This window comes from Alternaria alternata (genome assembly GCF_001642055.1).
Source record: "Alternaria alternata strain SRC1lrK2f unplaced genomic scaffold CC77scaffold_1, whole genome shotgun sequence".
Classification (NCBI taxonomy): Eukaryota; Fungi; Ascomycota; class Dothideomycetes; order Pleosporales; family Pleosporaceae; genus Alternaria; species Alternaria alternata.
Window position 1 is genome coordinate 1,686,101 of NW_017306190.1, and position 16,967 is coordinate 1,703,067.

General features: G+C 52.9%; 6 protein-coding genes across 6 annotated transcripts; 1 reads left to right on the forward strand and 5 right to left on the reverse strand.

Moving 5' to 3' along the window:
* Positions 1 to 270: 270 nt before the first annotated feature.
* CC77DRAFT_1056408 (Metallo-dependent phosphatase) lies at positions 271 to 2,520 on the reverse strand (the record flags this gene model as incomplete). The annotated part of the gene is made up of 3 exons (XM_018527906.1): positions 271 to 774; positions 908 to 1,060; positions 1,111 to 2,520. The coding sequence occupies 3 exons, from the start codon at positions 2,518 to 2,520 to the stop codon at positions 271 to 273; spliced, it is 2,067 nt and encodes a 688-aa protein (XP_018391748.1).
* Positions 2,521 to 3,627: 1,107 nt separating this feature from the next.
* Positions 3,628 to 5,743, reverse strand: CC77DRAFT_1069422 (aldehyde dehydrogenase-like protein; the record flags this gene model as incomplete). The annotated part of the gene is made up of 4 exons (XM_018529091.1): positions 3,628 to 4,725; positions 4,773 to 5,153; positions 5,201 to 5,569; positions 5,616 to 5,743. The coding sequence occupies 4 exons, from the start codon at positions 5,741 to 5,743 to the stop codon at positions 4,092 to 4,094; spliced, it is 1,512 nt and encodes a 503-aa protein (XP_018391749.1). The 3' UTR covers positions 3,628 to 4,091.
* A 311-nt stretch (positions 5,744 to 6,054) lies between these two features.
* Positions 6,055 to 7,352, forward strand: CC77DRAFT_1015638 (hypothetical protein). Its single transcript, XM_018524067.1, has 2 exons — positions 6,055 to 6,346; positions 6,425 to 7,352. Exon 2 carries the CDS (start codon positions 6,464 to 6,466, stop codon positions 7,250 to 7,252), a length of 789 nt encoding a protein of 262 aa, XP_018391750.1. The 5' UTR covers positions 6,055 to 6,346; positions 6,425 to 6,463; the 3' UTR covers positions 7,253 to 7,352.
* On the reverse strand, positions 7,329 to 8,812 carry CC77DRAFT_953001 (hypothetical protein). The gene is made up of 2 exons (XM_018535423.1): positions 8,523 to 8,812; positions 7,329 to 8,299 (listed from the first exon to the last, which is right to left on the reverse strand). The coding sequence occupies exons 1-2, from the start codon at positions 8,669 to 8,671 to the stop codon at positions 7,396 to 7,398; spliced, it is 1,053 nt and encodes a 350-aa protein (XP_018391751.1). The 5' UTR covers positions 8,672 to 8,812; the 3' UTR covers positions 7,329 to 7,395.
* Positions 8,813 to 8,951: 139 nt separating this feature from the next.
* CC77DRAFT_38543 (hypothetical protein) lies at positions 8,952 to 14,408 on the reverse strand. The gene has a single exon (XM_018531467.1). It carries the CDS (start codon positions 14,209 to 14,211, stop codon positions 9,391 to 9,393), a length of 4,821 nt encoding a protein of 1,606 aa, XP_018391752.1. The 5' UTR covers positions 14,212 to 14,408; the 3' UTR covers positions 8,952 to 9,390.
* CC77DRAFT_1069424 (hypothetical protein) lies at positions 14,387 to 15,361 on the reverse strand (the record flags this gene model as incomplete). Its single annotated transcript, XM_018529092.1, has 2 exons — positions 14,387 to 15,199; positions 15,272 to 15,361. 2 exons carry the CDS (start codon positions 15,359 to 15,361, stop codon positions 14,765 to 14,767), a joined length of 525 nt encoding a protein of 174 aa, XP_018391753.1. The 3' UTR covers positions 14,387 to 14,764.
* Between the last annotated feature and the right edge of the window lie 1,606 nt (positions 15,362 to 16,967).

Sequence of the window (16,967 nt, forward strand, 5' to 3'; positions counted from 1 at the left end):
ATAAGATGGTAGCTCTAAGAACAAGATTACTTTGAAGACGATGATATGTCATCAGTATGCTATATGCTATACAACGCGCTTCGTCTGTCAATACTGCAAACGGAGCATGGCAAGAAAAGAAAAGTCTCAATTCAAGCATCCATAGTCCAATGATCGATAAGGCTACCAAAGTTCATGCCTCATGCCGCTGTGCGCCGGCGCCTGTCAATGCGGAATACACATATAGTGAAACGAAGAGGTAATGAGATTGAAACGCCTGTGCAAGGTCCTTCACAGCGGCGGCGTCTCATCAGGGTGCACATGGTCGAGATGATGCCCGGTTGAGAAGTAGCCCATACGATCCGATGGAGTCTTAGGCAAAGTCGACTCCCACAACGTCCGTTGCTCTCCAAGCTTCTGCTTCCGTCTTTCCGTGTTCGGAGCGTCTGCGATGTATCCTTGTGCACGCCGCAAAAGCTGTGGCTCGCTCAGGCTCGTGGGCAATGTAACAGCCTGTCGCCATTCGTTTGCCCATGTGTTTGCTCTGTTGTGTCCTTGTTTGTGAGGAGCTGTTATGGCAGCACCATCATCTTGACTGCCCAGTTGTTCCAACCCCGGCTTCCTTCGCACGCGTCGCAGTTTTTGGGACAGACCTCGCCTCACCGGTTCATCCGTCATTGTCATCGCCATCATCGTAGTAACAGCATCTACAGACTCTTGAAAGTTTTGTTCTTGTGGTATGGTTGCCGTTTTTGCGATAATTGGCGATTCAGGGAAAGGGAAACCGTCGGCATCCTACACCAAAGTACAAGATTAGTAACTTTGAGGTGCGTAGTGTGCGGGCTACAAGCCAAAGTCAGTACTGCTATAGATACAATGGGGAGCCCTGAATCAAACAAGATCCAGTAAGCTCAGTTGCGATACGTACTGGTGAGTTGAGCATGCTTTGACGCTTGTTTCGGCTCTTCTTGATATGGCTCTTGAGTGCACTCGAGTCGAGGGGTTTGAGAAGCTCGAAACTGCATAATAATTCTCCTGAGACTGACATAACGGCGCCCCAGTTGTCGAACTCGCCGCAGTACTAGGCAGTGTTAGCAGAAACCTAATAGTGAGAGCTTCAGTAGCACTTACATTTGGTGCTGAGAATACAGTGACCAACACTCGATCAGTAAAGAACTCATAACCATCCTCTACCACCATGTGAGCTCTGCAAACAAGGTCAAAGTCGTGTCTTGCCAAGAACTCCATGATGACCTTCTTTCCAAAGCAATAACTGACGCCTCTCTCATTGGACTCCCAGTCATTCTCCATATCCGCAGGATCACTCCATAGCAGATCGTTCAATAAGCCGTAGTCGGGCACGTCGGTGGGTCGCGCAATTTGCCTGATATCATCCATGTGTGACAAACTTGGGGACAATCCACCATGCACACAGAAAATCTTCTGCGCAACAATAGCCGCGATAGGGAGTGTATTGAATGTATCCACAAAAGCCTTCCAGACTTTGATATTGCATCTCCTCTTGCATTCGTCGTAGAAACCGTATACACGTGTAACGTTTGCGCATTCGTGGTTGCCGCGTAGGAGGAAGAAGTTCTCGGGGAACTTGAGCTTGTAGCAGAGAAGGAGTAGGATGGTTTCCAAGCTTTGCTTGCCGCGATCTACATAGTCGCCTAGGAATAGGTAGTTGGAATTTGGTGGGAATCCGCACATCTCGAACATGCGGATCAAATCAGTGTACTGTCCGTGGATGTCGCCGACGATCTTGACAGGTGGAGCGAGCTCAAGCAGCGCGGGCTGACTGAGAAAGACTTCTCGAGCGGCCGAGCAGATTGCGAATATCTCAGCGTTCTTTAGGCTGACTGTCTTTGTGACCTTTCCGGCATAAGCTGCGTCCAAGAGTCGCTGAATCATATCGTCGAGATCCATGGTCTTGAGCGCGGTGAGCTCCATGGGAGAGCCCGAACCGTCAGTGGGCGCGGGGGGCTCTGGGAGTCTAGGTATTGGCTGGTCCTTCCTCTGCAGAATTGACTCTCCCGGCTGAGCAGAGGCCAAAGGCTGTGCTGCTCCTGTTGGAGGGACGTCAGAGACGTGGTCGACTTCACCGGTTCGCTGAGCCTTGCTCACGCCTTCATGTCCTGTTCCGAGAGTTGCACCGTGGACAGGCGAAGGCGGCGCTTGCGGTTCGTCTTCGTCTTGATCTTGATCAGCCTTATCAGCAACATCTGGAGACGCATCTGGTGGCACGGTTGCTGAAGCTGAAGCGACGGAGCCCCGCCGCGAACCTCTCGACTTGGTGGAAGCTGCATCTGACTTGTCAGCTTTGCCGTTGACATCGTTAAGACCAGCGACTGAGTTGCGCGGGCTGTCGGATTTGCCGGTCCCTGGTATTTTGTTCCGTAGTGAGTTGCGTAGTGAGCGCGTAGAGTCTTTGGTGTCCGATCTCTCGAAGGAGCGGTAGTACTCGCGACCGAGGGGCACGCCGTCAGCACCGCCCTTCTCGCCCTTCTTGTCCTTGCCGCTCGATTGCTGGTTGCCCATGATGGCGACTGTGGACTAAGCGAGCGTGTATACAAGTCTAGTATGTGTGTATGTTTTGGAAGAGAGCAGTCGTGTCTGTTCCCATACAGTGGGAAAGCGACAGCGGCGGTGTTTGTTGGTGTGTGAAAGACGCGGCGATGGTGCGCTTGGTTCCTTCCAGAGATGCCCGGAAGCGACGATGCCAAGTGCAAGCACGCTCTCAGGTGATGTGTAGAAAAGGTAGGTAGGCCACGCGTAGAGAGGGCGTTAGGGCGGTCGGTAGAGGCGAGCGAGAAAAGCAAGGAAGCGTGCCTCCGTCGGCGCTGTCGTTATCTGCCTCAGAGACTGGCAGGCGAGGCTGGGCGAGGCGACGGGGGAGCGATCGTCTTCCAGCGTGCGCGCCAGGTCGATGGTGTGCGGGCTGTGGGCGGGTTGGGCAGGCTCACGATGTGCGGGCAGTGGCTGTGCTGATGGGACTGGGTGTCGTGGTAGTGATAATAGTAGTAGTAGCAGCGATGATATCAGCCTCTACGCGAGCAGAGCGGGGATTTAGTTGCGATGTCAGCCGCAAACCTTAGTTGGAGCCAGGGCATGGGCAGTGACGCTGGTGGGCGAGCTGGCGTCGTTCGGGCTCTGCGGACCGGTGAATAGCAGCGTTGGAAGCACCACTAGCGCATCAACGAGGGCAAACTAGCAGGAGCCCAGACAACCACAAAGTCGAGGCAGTACACAACCTGCACTGCGAGAAGACGGTGGCGACAGCAACAAGGGAACAGCTCGAGTGATTCTCGTGAGAGGGGCAGACACAGTGGAGAGAGTGCGCCGCAGACAGTAGCGAAGTTGGAGAGAGCAGGCTGCCAAGATAAGGACAAGGATGACGACTGGGCACCCAAAGCGAACCGCCTCTTTTCGGTATATCCGACCACATCCTGAGCGACACATCACAGACGCTGCCATGGACAGCGTACACGCGCCGCTGCACACCTTCACGTGCCCATGGAAACACCTGCAAAATGCCAATCCTGTTCACAGAGCCGCTCACACTGACCCCACGAACGACATCATGGGCCCACTATCAGCAGTTCGCCCAAGCTGTGGGAATAAATAAACTTGCAGTTCCAACGCTCCTCGGAGCCCTGTTCTCCGCTAGTCGCCTTCGAGAGCTTACGCAAGCATTCTTGCTCCGCTGCTAGGCGGCGCGACTACACTGTTGCACATGCGCCCAAGGTCACTTTCCACATCCCGCCGTTGCGACATTTTCTCTCGCTGCCCAAGGGGTATTGAGCGCGTACCTGCAGAACGTCACACGTGTCAGGAGAGCCATGGCTTTACGACAAACACTTTTCACCGACATTTGCATTCATGTTGACTTGTGCCTTCTCCACTTCCTTTAGCACGTCAACAGCCCAAGCCGTGGCGCCAAGGGCGGATATCTTGGGTGCACATGTGACCTTATTTGGTGTCCTTGCAAGACTCCACACATAGCACCTGGCCACAGTTTCGAGGCTTGTCACTGGCATCTTGGTTTTGCATAGTATACATGTCCACTATAGCTTGTTTCCTAGGTTGACATGGATGGCCTAGTCATTATGTTAGCCGGCCCTGAATGTCTCTTTGTTGGTGCGACGTACCTTCTTGTTGGTGTATGCCTCGAGTCCAGCCTCTCCCAGCTCTCGGCCGATACCAGACTGCTTCACACCTCCGAATGGGATGCGAATGTCAGAATCGTTGCTTGAATTGATCCAGACCATACCCGCTTCAATCCGCCTAGCAACACGATGAGCCTTGGTGATGTTCTCAGTGAAGACTGCTGCGCCAAGACCATATGTCGTGTCGTTAGCACGCTCAATCGCCTCGTCTTCCTCCTTGAACGAGCTGATGACGACGAACGGACCAAACACTTCTTCGCGGTAGATCTTCATGTTGTCCTTGACATTAGTAAAGATAGTAGGCGAGACGAAGAAGCCCTTGCCGCCAACGTTCTTGTACGCTTCTCCGCCGGCTACAAGAGTGGCGCCCTCTGACTTGCCAGACTCAATGTATGACAGAACGCGGTCGAACTGCGTCTTGGTAACCTGAGGTCCCTGGAATGTGTCGTCTTTGAAGGGGTCGCCAACCACAGAGGTGGTCTTGACGTGCTCCTTGAAAGCTTCAACGAATTTATCATAGATGCCTTCTTGCACAAGAATTCTTGAAGTCGCCGTGCAAACCTGGCCTTGGTTGTACCTCCACAGTGTCAGCTTAGCTTATTAGAAAAAAAGGAGATGACCTACATGATACCGACGTGACTCCATTTGACTGCTTGATCAAGATCTGCATCATCAAACACTACTAGTGGCGATTTGCCACCCGTTTCAAGTGTGATGTTCTTCATGTTGACAGCTGCCATCTTCATAATCTCCTTTCCTGTAGCGGTGGATCCAGTAAAGGCAATCTTGTCGACGTCGAGATGCTGGGCTAAAGCGGCACCAGCCTTCCTTCCTTCACCGTTGATAAAGTTGATAACGCCAGGAGGGAAGCCAGCTTCCTTGACCAAGTTTCCAAGATACAGAATAGAAAGGGGTGTTTGTTCGGCGGCCTTCAAGACCACTGTGTTGCCGGTGCAGAGAGCAGGTCCCAGCTTCCATGCCGCCATTGCAAGAGGGAAGTTCCATCTGGCCGTGATCAGCAGGGCATGTTTTCGACATGGATGATTACGTACGGGATGATCTGGCCACAGACACCAAGTGGCTCACGGACTGTGTACGCCAGCTTGGCAGGTGAGGTGTCAATGACTGTGCCGTGAATCTTGTTGGCGTATCCTGCGTAGTACTTGATAGTACCGACAACTTCGCCCAAGTCGTCATTCAGTGAGACGGAGTAAGGCTTGCCGTTGTCCCAGGTTTCAATCGTCGCTAGCGTTTCCTTGTGTTCCTCGATTAACTGGGCAAACTTGTAGAGAAGGTCAGCTCGCGCGTTAGTGTCCATGTCTCGCCAGTCTGGGTTCTTGAAGGCTTTCCGTGCAGCTGCCACGGCATCGTCGACATCTTCGGGCCCAGCCGCATATACAGATACAATATCGCTCTCATCACTACCAAATGTCAACCACTTCCAAGGAAGAAAACGGACAGGCATACCTCGGGTTTATGGAAGTGATGGTTTCACCTGACTTGGACTTGACGAATTCGTTGTTGATGAAAAGACCTCTTGGCTGCTGGTACTTGCGACCATTGGGCGCAGTCAGCTCAACGAAGAGGTCGGACATGTTGCTTTGGGTGCTGTAGTATTTCCACAAAGGACGGCAACTACTTGTGGGAGCTCTGCGTATTGAGGGTTTGAAAGGAGGAGATGGTTTGGAGCGAAGTGAGGCGCGTGTGAGGGCGGAGAAGAGACAGGACATGTCCTTGGCTGGCGAGGAGACAGCTCGCTATCTATAGGCTGCAGACATGTAAGATGCTGATGACGACCGCGGGGACAATGGTAGCTTCGATTGATAGTGTGGACCCCGCGTGTGCCCACCAAATGCCCATAGCTAGCTAGCTTATCCGCATGCAACTGCCTGTTCCGACTGTTGCAACTCCACCTTGTACACGCCTATCGACAGCATCGCGGCGGTTTGAATTACTCATCACGCAAGACTAGAGACGCGACATGCCTGCCCATCGCGGAAGGTTGAGGGGCAGGCGCCATCATGTGAGCAGGCGTAGCGGACAGTCGCGACGCGTCGGCGTCAACAGTCGGCTACAACCAGCCCTGTAGCTACCCCGCCCCACCACGATGAGAAGCTCGACGCGCGCATCCAACAACTTCTTATTCCCGCCCTGCGCAAATTGACGTCTTTGGCTGCCACGCACCGGCCCAAACTCAAGTTCGTCACACAATGTCGCGAGACGCTCGCACCGAGACTCGTCCCCACAAACAAGCACACTTACTCAAACTTCCGCAGATTCTCTCCAAACTCCCTCTCGCCCTTTCAGACCCCACAATGGACTTGGCCGAAGAGCCACCCCTGGTGACTCCCGACGCCGAACGCCCCGATGCCTCGATAGACGTTACTCACTCGCTCGAATACTGGAACAGCGTCTCGCCAGACGTCAATGGCATGCTGGGCGGCTTTCCTCAAACCTCGCGCATCGACCTGCAGGGTTCTTCCAACTTCCTGACCAAATTGCGCCGTGGCAAATCCCAGGCCTCAAAAGAACCCCTGCAGCCTCTGGAACGTGTAGCAGACTGCGGTGCGGGTATCGGACGAATAACAAAGGGCCTGCTGCTGGGTGTGAGCAACAAGGTGGACATAGTAGAGCCGGTGAAGAAGTTCACAGACGAGTTGGTGCAGAGCCTCGGAAACGGAGAATACGCCGGTGACGGAGAGAGCAAAGATAGAAAGGGTCAGGTGGGCGAGGTCATAAACCTAGGCTTGCAGGACTGGATACCTGAGCCCGGCGCGTACGACGTGATTTGGAACCAGTGGTGTGTGGGACACTTGACCGACGCCCAACTCGTTGTCTACCTACGCCGTTGTAGCGAGGGCTTGAAAAAGGCGGCCCAAGGAGATGCGACAAGCAAGAGCTGGGTCGTAGTCAAGGAGAACATGTCTACCGACATCCACCACAAGGACATCTACGACGATGAGGACTCGAGCGTCACGCGGTCAGACAAAAAGTTCAGAGCCTTGTTCCAAGAGGCGGGGCTGAAGATTGTAGCAACGGAGCAACAAAGAGGAATGCCCAGGGAACTATTCCCCGTTAGGATGTACGCACTCAGACCCGAGTAGGTGCATAGGCAGTCCTGCTGTTAGTGAGTTAGGGTGTCAGGCGCAGGAACTATGATACCCCAGAAGACTTTAGATGAATCGACTCAATTACCATGCTTGCATAAACCTCAGTCGTGTGATATCAGAACTGCTCCAACCCTCATCTACACCTCACCGATTTCCGAGAACTTGTGCGCAAACCCAAGCGAAAGCACCGGTACACCATCCACCGGCTCATGTACCGGCAACTTCCCTACTGTAACCTTTTTCTTCACCACCTTCGCTTTTACCGCATCCTGTCCTGCTGTTTCCGCCCCACCAGAAGTATCCATGACATCCTCAAACTCCTCTTCCTCTTCCTCTTCCTCCTCGTCGCCTTCTTCCTCCTCTTCCTCGCCTTCACCCGCGTCCTGAGCACCTGGATCAGGGTAACTAGCTGGGTATTTCTGCCTCAGATACTTTTGATCAAAGACCTCCTGATGCGCATGTTTCCATAAATCGACAATCTCGTCTGCAGATAGTGGGTTCTTGACCCGGGTAGTCGGTATAGCTTCCGAGTCCAGACGTTCCGACTCTGGGACTTGATCTTCGTCGTCTTCGTCTTCGGTTGCGTCTTGCTTTGTCGCACTTGTTGCGTCAGGCTTCCGAGGACCAATGCCCCATTCTTCAGGCACGAAACACCATTCTGATGCTTTGCGAATACGTTCTTCTACCCAGCCCTCTTCCATGGGCTCTAGCCTCTTTCGTAGCAAGGTACCTGCCATACCCGCCGCCATGCCGCCACCAGCGTTCATCGGAAATGAAGGGTTAGGAAACGGATGAAGAGCCTCGAACTTTGCTGTGTTGGGGGGTAAGGCCTGTATGCTGGTCATTCTCCGGCGGACGTCGCGCTCAACGAGGACTGCATTGCCGGCGCTGTCTACCACAGGGTTACCAGCGGCGTCCTTTGAAGGGACGTGGTGTTTCTGGGTGATGAGTTTGGATTGATGACGGTAGCCACCGTTTATAAGAAGATGTATTGAATTTAGGTAAGATGTTACCAGCTGTGTTGTTCGGTGAATTTGTGGCCTGGCGTCTCTTTAGCTTGTGTCCTGTGAAATAGGAAACCATCAGAGCGGCGCATCTTAGGCATGCTCATAGAGACTATGGAATCGGCACAAATACCGTCATGAACATCGAGGAGACATATCTAGTCACCATGACACCAGGAGACGCGTGCACGAAACAAGGCTGCATGGCAAACATAACCACACCTCAACGTAAACATCGCCGCTTTCCGCTTCTCACTTACCAATCTATGGCTTCTCCGCGGCTCATCTTAAACTGCATTTCCGCCTGCAATCGATCCATAGTCTTGATCATCGGCATCAATTGACTACGAAGCTGATCCAACAGCCTGATATCTTCCCGATCAGGCGCGCCCTGGAAGTTTTGATTCATTTTTGCTCGTGATTCCTACTTCTTTCGCTTGCGTTCCAACTCTTTCAAAGAAATAGTGATCCGGATCTGGGCGACTGCAGAGTGCTAGCAGGGGAATGAAGGGCGAGGTGAAAGCGAGAAGGTGCTTGCAGATGGTGGAAGTGATTGGTTGATGAAAGTGGTTTAAGCACGGGGCGCTTGTAGGCATTGAGATTGGCGGTCTTGGCACCTGGAGCCCGTAGTAAAGGGCTGCCTGTAAGTTCTTTCACCATCTTGATTTATTAGGGTTTGCGCTCAGAAGTTTCGGAATAGATTATGTTCATTCTTCGTATCGATCAGCGACCGTGATTCGTATCTACATAGCGCTTCGTATCATATCGACATCCCCGGGTATTATTTCCATCAAACTACCCTTAAATTTCAAATCGTCCCAAATGTTGTCCAATGCCAGCATCTATCAACCAGGTCGAAGAAGATATTACATAGATGTTTGTGCGTGTCGTGGTCGTGATGATGCTTCCAGGCTTGCGCCGTTCTGAGTAGTAGTTGTAATGCTAAGCCGCCATTTGCTATGCAGTTAAGTGAAAGAAGAACAGAACGAGGGTATAAGGGAAATCAAACGCTTGAACGCAGCAGAACGCCAGTGAAACCGAAGAAAACAAAGACTCATTACGAGCAGTAGTGAAGGAAACAACCCACTGGGCTTTGGGAGCACAGCTCAGGAGAATCGAAAAAGATGTTTAGACGCTGACGGTTCGTCGAACACCAACCTCAGGCTTCTTCGCGTAGCCAATGAGGAGTTTGAAGCTCGTTCCGCGCTTTTCGCACTCGTTGATGAGGCTTTCATCGCGCCAGATACTAGTCTCAAGGAGGTTACCGGAAGCAGCGGCACCAGGTTCGCCAGCCTCAGGGAGGACAAGCGACTCGTAGCAGCGTGAGTACCACCAACGACCTACGCGCGCCACCATGTCGGTGATGCCGTTGTCGGTCGAATCGGAGGACGCAGAGGCATTGAGAAGGTCAGAGAAGGACAATTCCGGTTTTGGTCCTTTGGGCAGAGGCATAGTCTTGTTTGTGTTGCTGGCAGAGCTTGCTGTGCTGCCCTTCCTCTTCGTAGTTGTACGCTTGACGTCGTCGAGGCTGGGGAGTTTGCCGGCAACTGGAACGCCAACAACACAGCGATTACAGTCGACAAAGCCTTTGCGTCCAATACCGGCCATGACCTCGTCACTGATGTTTCGAAGCGATATGCTGTCGTCCGCTACTTGCATTCTCATCTTCAAACCGCGGACAGCGCGACGGGCACGGTTGCCCATATTGACCAAGTCCATGTCAAGAACACTAAATTCAAGGTAGCCGCCGGGTCTCAGGACGCGCTTGGCCTCAGACAAGATGAAGCGGTGCTCTGACGAAGGAAGTGCAGTTGGGAAGCGAAGCACGACGCAAGCGAAGAAGTGCATGGGGAACGGGAACGCTTTGCCGAGAGAGGGGTGACAGATGTGGCGGTGGTTGTTCAATGTTGACCATGGTTCAGACGCACCCTCGGATGACGTACTTGTTGATGGATCAGGGCCCATGTCATACACAGTCGCCTCAGGGTAAGTGAGAGCGCAATAGTACGACCAGTCCTTGCCAAGACCATCAATGACAAGTACGCGATCCTCGTTCGGGTCTTTCAACTCGAAGTGTACGGGGCTGAATAGGACACGACCAAATGAGAGCCACTTGCTCGTCATGAGGGCACCGAAACGAAGATTGGCCATAGACAAGAGTCCATCATTTTGACGTTCGGCAATATCCATTAGGCGCGTGTCTCTGTATCGGTTTGTTGCGATACTTTCACGATCTTTGCTCGACTTCGACGCAATAGTGACTTTGGATTGTCGGGCGCTCTGCGACAACGAAGCTGGTAAACTGGAGCGAGTCGAACGTTTTGTAGCAGTACCAGTCGATAGCTGAGGACTGGAAGGCAAACTCAACCTCCCGGTAACAGGGTCAATGACACTGATCTTCCGTTCGCCGTAGTCTGAGATGAATTCTGAGAAAGAGATCGACGAAGTAGGAGACTGCGTGGAATGCAGAACAGCCAGTAGGCGAGAGCGACGAAGATGAAGTGAGGGGTTCGTAACCTCATCGTCGTTGTCTGATGCTGAAACGTTACGCGGTACCTTAGGTCGCAGGGGCATTGGTTCGAGCGACGGGTGGCTGCGAAGGCTATTTTTGTCTTCATTCGTGCGAGAGGTGACAGGCGAGAGCACTTCGTCGATCAAATCGTCATACTCGTTCCAAAGTTCATCTTCTGACAACGGGGCGCTGGGACTTGGCACGACAGCGGTACCAATAGCGGGGGCGAAGCTCCATATGCCTGAGCTACTCGAGTATGATACTTCAGAGTCTTTGCGAGGTGGAAACTTGAAGAATTCGCTTCGACGGTTGGCTTCGTCCTCCATAGGACTGATCGTAGCTATAGCCGACCCATGATTGAGGGCGTTCAAGCCATGCAGAATAGGGTATGGCTCTACTGGACCGGCAGAGGCAACAACGGAACCAATTGAGTCAAAAGATGTCCGGGGAGGAGCTGCCGGACGAGGTTGATTCGATACAAAGGGTCGAGAGAATGACTGTGAAGACGGCTGGTGTGGCTGACGACGACTTGAGACGACCTGAGGAATACGCCCAACCTGAGCCAAGCGACTTGGGCGAGGCGGTGGGCTCATAGGCGGTGGACCAGGTGATGGGAGATCCTGAGGAAGTACGAACTCATCTTGAGCAGGTACCTCGGGAGCGAACTCAGGCTCAGGCTGCGAGGGAGCTACTGCTTCGAGAGGTGGCGCAGGATCTTCGTCACGAACTGGCGGTGGCTCACCAAAGGGTGATGAGGGTCGAGAGAGATCCGTGACCGGAGTCAAATCTGCCAGCGAGTAACGTTCCGAATTTCGGGATAACGCTCGGAAACTTGTATCAATACCTAGTTTACTTTGTTGATGTTCCGGCTGTGGTTGTGCTTCTGAGCGCAGAAAGACCTTAGGCGAAGCCGAGCGTACAGCTGCTGCAGAGTTGGACGGCATCACTGCTTTGGGCGGAAGCAGCATAGACTGCATTCGCTCTCTTCTTCCTGGTTCATCGTCAGAGAGGGCGCTCTCGGTTCCCTCGTCAACCTCCTGCATTAGCTGTTCGATGTCGTCTAGCTCAAGACCAGACTGGTCCATCAATGCGTAATGCGCAACGGAGCGGGAAGCAGTCGCTTGATTCACGGGACTGACAGCAGGAGCCGCTGGTGTCGCCGTGCGAGGTCCGGCATGGGCCCTTTGGAAGAAGTTCCATCGTTTCGGAGGTTTGGGGGCTTCCTTCTCAGCTTTGGTCTTCTTTGAGGACTTCAACCAGCTACCCTCCTTGATCTCAGCGGCAGCTTCACTTATAGAGTTCTTGCGAACCTTTCCAGCGATCCGACTTGTCGAGCCTGATGGTACACTAGGGCCCTGGGCAGTTTGCAAAGCCCGTGATGTCCGCTTTGAGGCCATGGCAGGTAGGAATGATCTCTTTGTATCATCGTCGCTCTCAGAAGGCCTTCGCAGTCCTAGAGTCATCTTTTTTATGGGAGATCCATTGCGTACATTGTCTGGCATCGCGGACGGTAACAGTGTTGGCCGGTTCTTCTCCAATACCGATTGTGATGAGTTGCTCATAGTCTTGTTTAGTTCGAATCCTTGATTGATGGAGACATCCAGGCTGCTGCTAGATTGCATTGGTTCTGGGCTTCTTGAGAGTTCCGAGCTAGTCCCCGTACCTCGAATAACGACAGGAGCGAGGCGATTGAGGAAAAAGTCATCCACCTCCCCGCTTGTTGTGCTAGTCATACTACTTTTGCGAGTTGAGGGTGTTTTGTCCAAGCTCTCAGAGGTAGTTCCAGCGCTAGCGGATCGTCCGATGCTGTTGGTACTGACTGAGCTTCCACTGCGACCTCTGACTGCATATCTTCCATAGCCTTCGTGGCCAGTACCGGCAGCTGGTCCTCTTCTGTGAAGCTTGCTCTCAGACTTCGCTACTGGGGTAGGCTCAGTCTTGGTACGACGCGTGAAGAACCCGAATCTAGAGGTTTTACTCGGGCTTGGAGCAGGTGCGGGCGCTGGTGCAGGTCCGGTACTGGTCCTTCGTGGCTTTCGATCATGCTGGAAATCAGGTGTCGGTCCACGAACTTGTGCTCTGGTAGCTGTCGGCAATGCCGAAGCGGGATTTGGCGAAGGGTTTCGTGATGAAGGTTTGGCTGATGTATTGCTTTTAGATCTCGCATAAGTGAGACCAGTCCTAGATTCAGACGAGGGAGTTCTTTTGTGTTGAGACGGAAAGTTGAGCATATTGCTTTGGATTATTGGTGATGGACCGCGGAGTCCAGATAGTTCAGGAGTACCATCTCTACTAGGTCTCGAAGGTCGCCTTGCAGTCGGTACCGGTGCAGGCGACTGATCAGCAAGATGAGCAAACTCCGGAGGTGCCTGGATACGAGATTTCTCTTCTGCGCTATACATAACTTCAGATACTCGAGGACTTTGGGGTAAGGTGGCGAGACCGTTAGGGGACTGGACATCTTTGTGCTTCGCTACATCCGTAACAACGGTAGACGCGGATGATGACGAGGTGGAGGATTCCCTGACAGTAGAAAGTGTGTGAGGGTGACGGGTGTTGGTTTCATCTGGAGTCTTGTGCCGAGTGACTGGTGGCCTGCTCTGCAGTGGACTGGCTTGCCGAGTTCGGTTTGAGGCTCTGGATAATGTTGTCCCCGGCGAGTAGGACGACATCGACGTAGGAGTGGATGATACACTGAAAGGTCCAGGTGAATCTGAGTATCGAGTCGAGGGTGTTGCAGAGAGAGCGTACTGCGGTGTTGGGAGGGGAAGTATGTCTGTAGGGCCAATCTCATAATCATAGAGCGGGTTACTGTACGAGTCGATCTGTCCTTCTGAACGAGCTAGGATAGTCGAAGATGGGGGTAAAGAGATTCCCAGGACTGTCTCCGAGAAAGGATCTTTATATCCTCCAGGTATGCCCTCCATCAACTGCCTGTCATCTTGGGACGATATAGAGTCGTCTCTTATCCGCGTGGCTTGCCGACCACTTGCGGCTCCAACACTTGTTTGTTTTCTCCTGAGTACATTCGAGCGAGGGCTTTCAATGGTCGACGCGGATGAGCCCGAGGCGAGCGAAGGCGTACGTATACTTAGAGGAACTTCAAGCTTGGGTAATCTTGAGGTCGAGATCTGTGGCGAAGGTTTCGAGGTTGTGACACTTGGGTGTTGAGGAAACATAGGTGTAGACCGGCTGGTCTTCCTTGGACGAGAGCTGGCTGCTTGCGTAGAGCCTTGTTGACCTGTAAGACCTCTTGAGCTTAACTCGTCATCCCTTGAAGGCCTTCTCTTTTGCAGCTTAGACTGGCTTGATGTAGGTGGGTTGGATGTGATTGTGGTGATAGTGGTAGGAGTAATAGATCGTTGAGGCAACCGAGTAGTAGGCGCCCGGTCCTCCGTCCTCCTAGGTGGAGGGTATTGTGACTTATAGGAAGCCATTTCGGGTAACCCTGTGTAGCCCGGATTGATGTACAACGGAACCCTGTGTGCGCCGAGAGACTCATGAAAGCATGTGCTTCTCCACCTGTAAGACTCTTGAATTGAGTAACTTGAACGCAGGGTACCAGAAAGTCGAAAGTCCGGAACTGTCAGCTGGTTCAGCTCGGGAAGCCGTGAAGCGAATTGACGGTGCGAGCGGCTGATGGCGGGAAGACTAGAATAACGGGACGGGGGTGGCGATTCGGAATATTACAAAGGCGTGAGATTGCAAGTCCATCAATATAAGTCATCCAGCCACAAAGTACATGCAGTCCTACGTCCCCGTGCAGAGTTACGGTGAGGTCTTCAGACTCTTTCTCGTGTGCCACATCTATCGGCGGGCCCGAGGATCGTAGATGGGTGTGGCGCAGCGGCAAAGCCCGAGCTGGGGCTGTGCAGGGATATCGCAGTTAGGACCAGGAAAATCGACAACGACGCGTACAGGGAGCAACGAGACGACGAGTGATATTATACTCGAGCTTGCTCACGCGTCCCGTCTATTCTTCCCTCAGGGTCAACCGTCCAAGCGCGGGGCTTCCTCCGTGAGTCGCCTCAGTGGGGCTTTCGCGGATGAGCCGTCTTGAAAGCGGAGGACCAGTCCAGATGCGCAAATGAAGCAGTCCTGGCTGATGCGATAGTATAGTGAATCTGGTAAGCTCAACGGCGCGATCTGTTGGTTAGGAGCGTTTTGACGCTTGTTGCGGTTGCGGGGTGCGTAGGCTTGCATATGTATAACGTCGCGACGGACGCATTCAATACGCGCAGACTTATTCTTGCAAAGAACCGGCGTCGGCGGCCTTGCAAAGTTGGGCTGATCCGGCACGGAGACATGGTGGGCTATTACGGGCGCTTGCGCCTGGATAGGCGGGTGGAGGTCTTTGGCTTGAAGATTGGGGGCAGCCAGTTGAGTTGCTGAACGGCCATGGTGGGTGACGATTCGTAGACAGACCTGGAGCGCGCCAGCCAAGCGGAATGCCCAATTGGCTATCAGGTTGCCCTTACCCGTCGTTTACCCACCAACTTGATGCCGTTTCAGATGCTCAGCAACCCTTGCCAGAAGCCTCGTGTTTGCTATCAATTTTTCACACTCGTCTCGTGACAGGGCTGGCATGATAGAGAGCTGAAGTTGAAGACTTAGCGAGTGGCCTACAAATGCAGTCGTCAAGTCGCGACGACACTCGTTTGCAAAAATATGCGTCCAGCTACACCAGTGTTCCCCCCGAGTGCATTCAGCCGTTCAAAGCACGCGATGATCAGCCATCGGATACTCCATCGCACTCGAGAAGGACCGATACAGGCACTCAGGGCTCGCATGCACCTGTCTTGAACAGGCCAGAAAGCACATTCGTTGAGAAGCCTTCACAGTCGAGGGTTGTCTGACTGTTCAATCAGGACCCGCAGGGCAACAGGCGGCCTGCCCATGCAGAAGAGTCATGCTTCTCTGAGCGATTTTCGCGAGGCACGACCAACGGTTCCTGCAACTCCTGTTGCTATTCTCGTGACCATCTTCATGCATTGACGAAAATCCTGCAGGTTCGCTTCTTGGGTTGTGGCATTATGCCGTCGAGCCGGAAGGTCCGTCTTCAGCAAGCTGAAGTGTGGCTAAGTGCATCACCTCGGCTCTTTTCAGGTTAGTTTGAGGCTGAGCGCTTGATCGGCCTCGCCACGTTGACAACGCATCAAAAGCCTCGCCAGTCGCGACTCATCAGGAACATTCCAACATGTCCTTTGTTCACGACGGTGAAAATATTCCTTTCTGCTAATCTCAACGGTCTCACTTACGAGTCGGGCGGAGGGCCGGTCTCTCAATAGTGCCCTCCACCGTCAGAGCCGCGCTTAATCCACCACACCAGCTGATCCTGGTTTTGCACGCTCATTCGTGCTCTGCTAATATGAGAAGAAATAAGCCCCTACTAGTAGTCACGTGGTCGTTAGCTCATGCGGGTTTTCTGCAAGTGTGGGCGCCACCTGGGATAGAGGAGAGTCTAGTGAAGGGAGATTGCCAATGAGATGTCAAAATCGGCATATCACGCTGACACTGAACGCGTCTACATGCAGGGGGGTCAGAGGTCTCATCAGCAAACACCTCTTACCTATTGATGATTGCGATGCGAAGCTTGACCGTTCTGAATTTGCGATGATTATAATCAGCATAATGCCAGAGTACGGTCCATTTCGTTTGGAGGACTGTCAAAGTTTTGTTGGTGGAACCTCGAGAGAGTCGTGTTTCTTCCATACTCCTCATCGTCATCCAGTCTAGACTCTTTCCCAAAAGCAACCGTCTGCGTGCCGGACACATTCTGACGTTACTAGCCGTTGTGTTGAGATGCCTTGCATCTAGAATCGACCTAGTCTTTTAGGCTGCTGGTTGCATGCAATCTAACCGCTGGATGTTGGTAGCCGCCGACGTAGATATCACAGATATGACATACATCGTTGACAGTATGTGTTTGTAAGAGACTGAACACTGCGGGGCCATAACGACCCTGTCCAGGTTCATGCTTTGATCGTACCCGTTAGTCAAACGGAGCAAGAAGGATAAGGGAGGGCGGCACGGCGCGACTACTTCAGTGTCTACGAATCACCAGACGTAAGTGCTATACAGCCCTGTGAGCTCTGGTGGAGCTCGGCCCGCTGCGGTACCAGATCAGAGCAAGTCGTTGCGAGGTGACCGTGCGGAATTGATGATGACTGTTTAGTGCCAAACCTAAAGACGC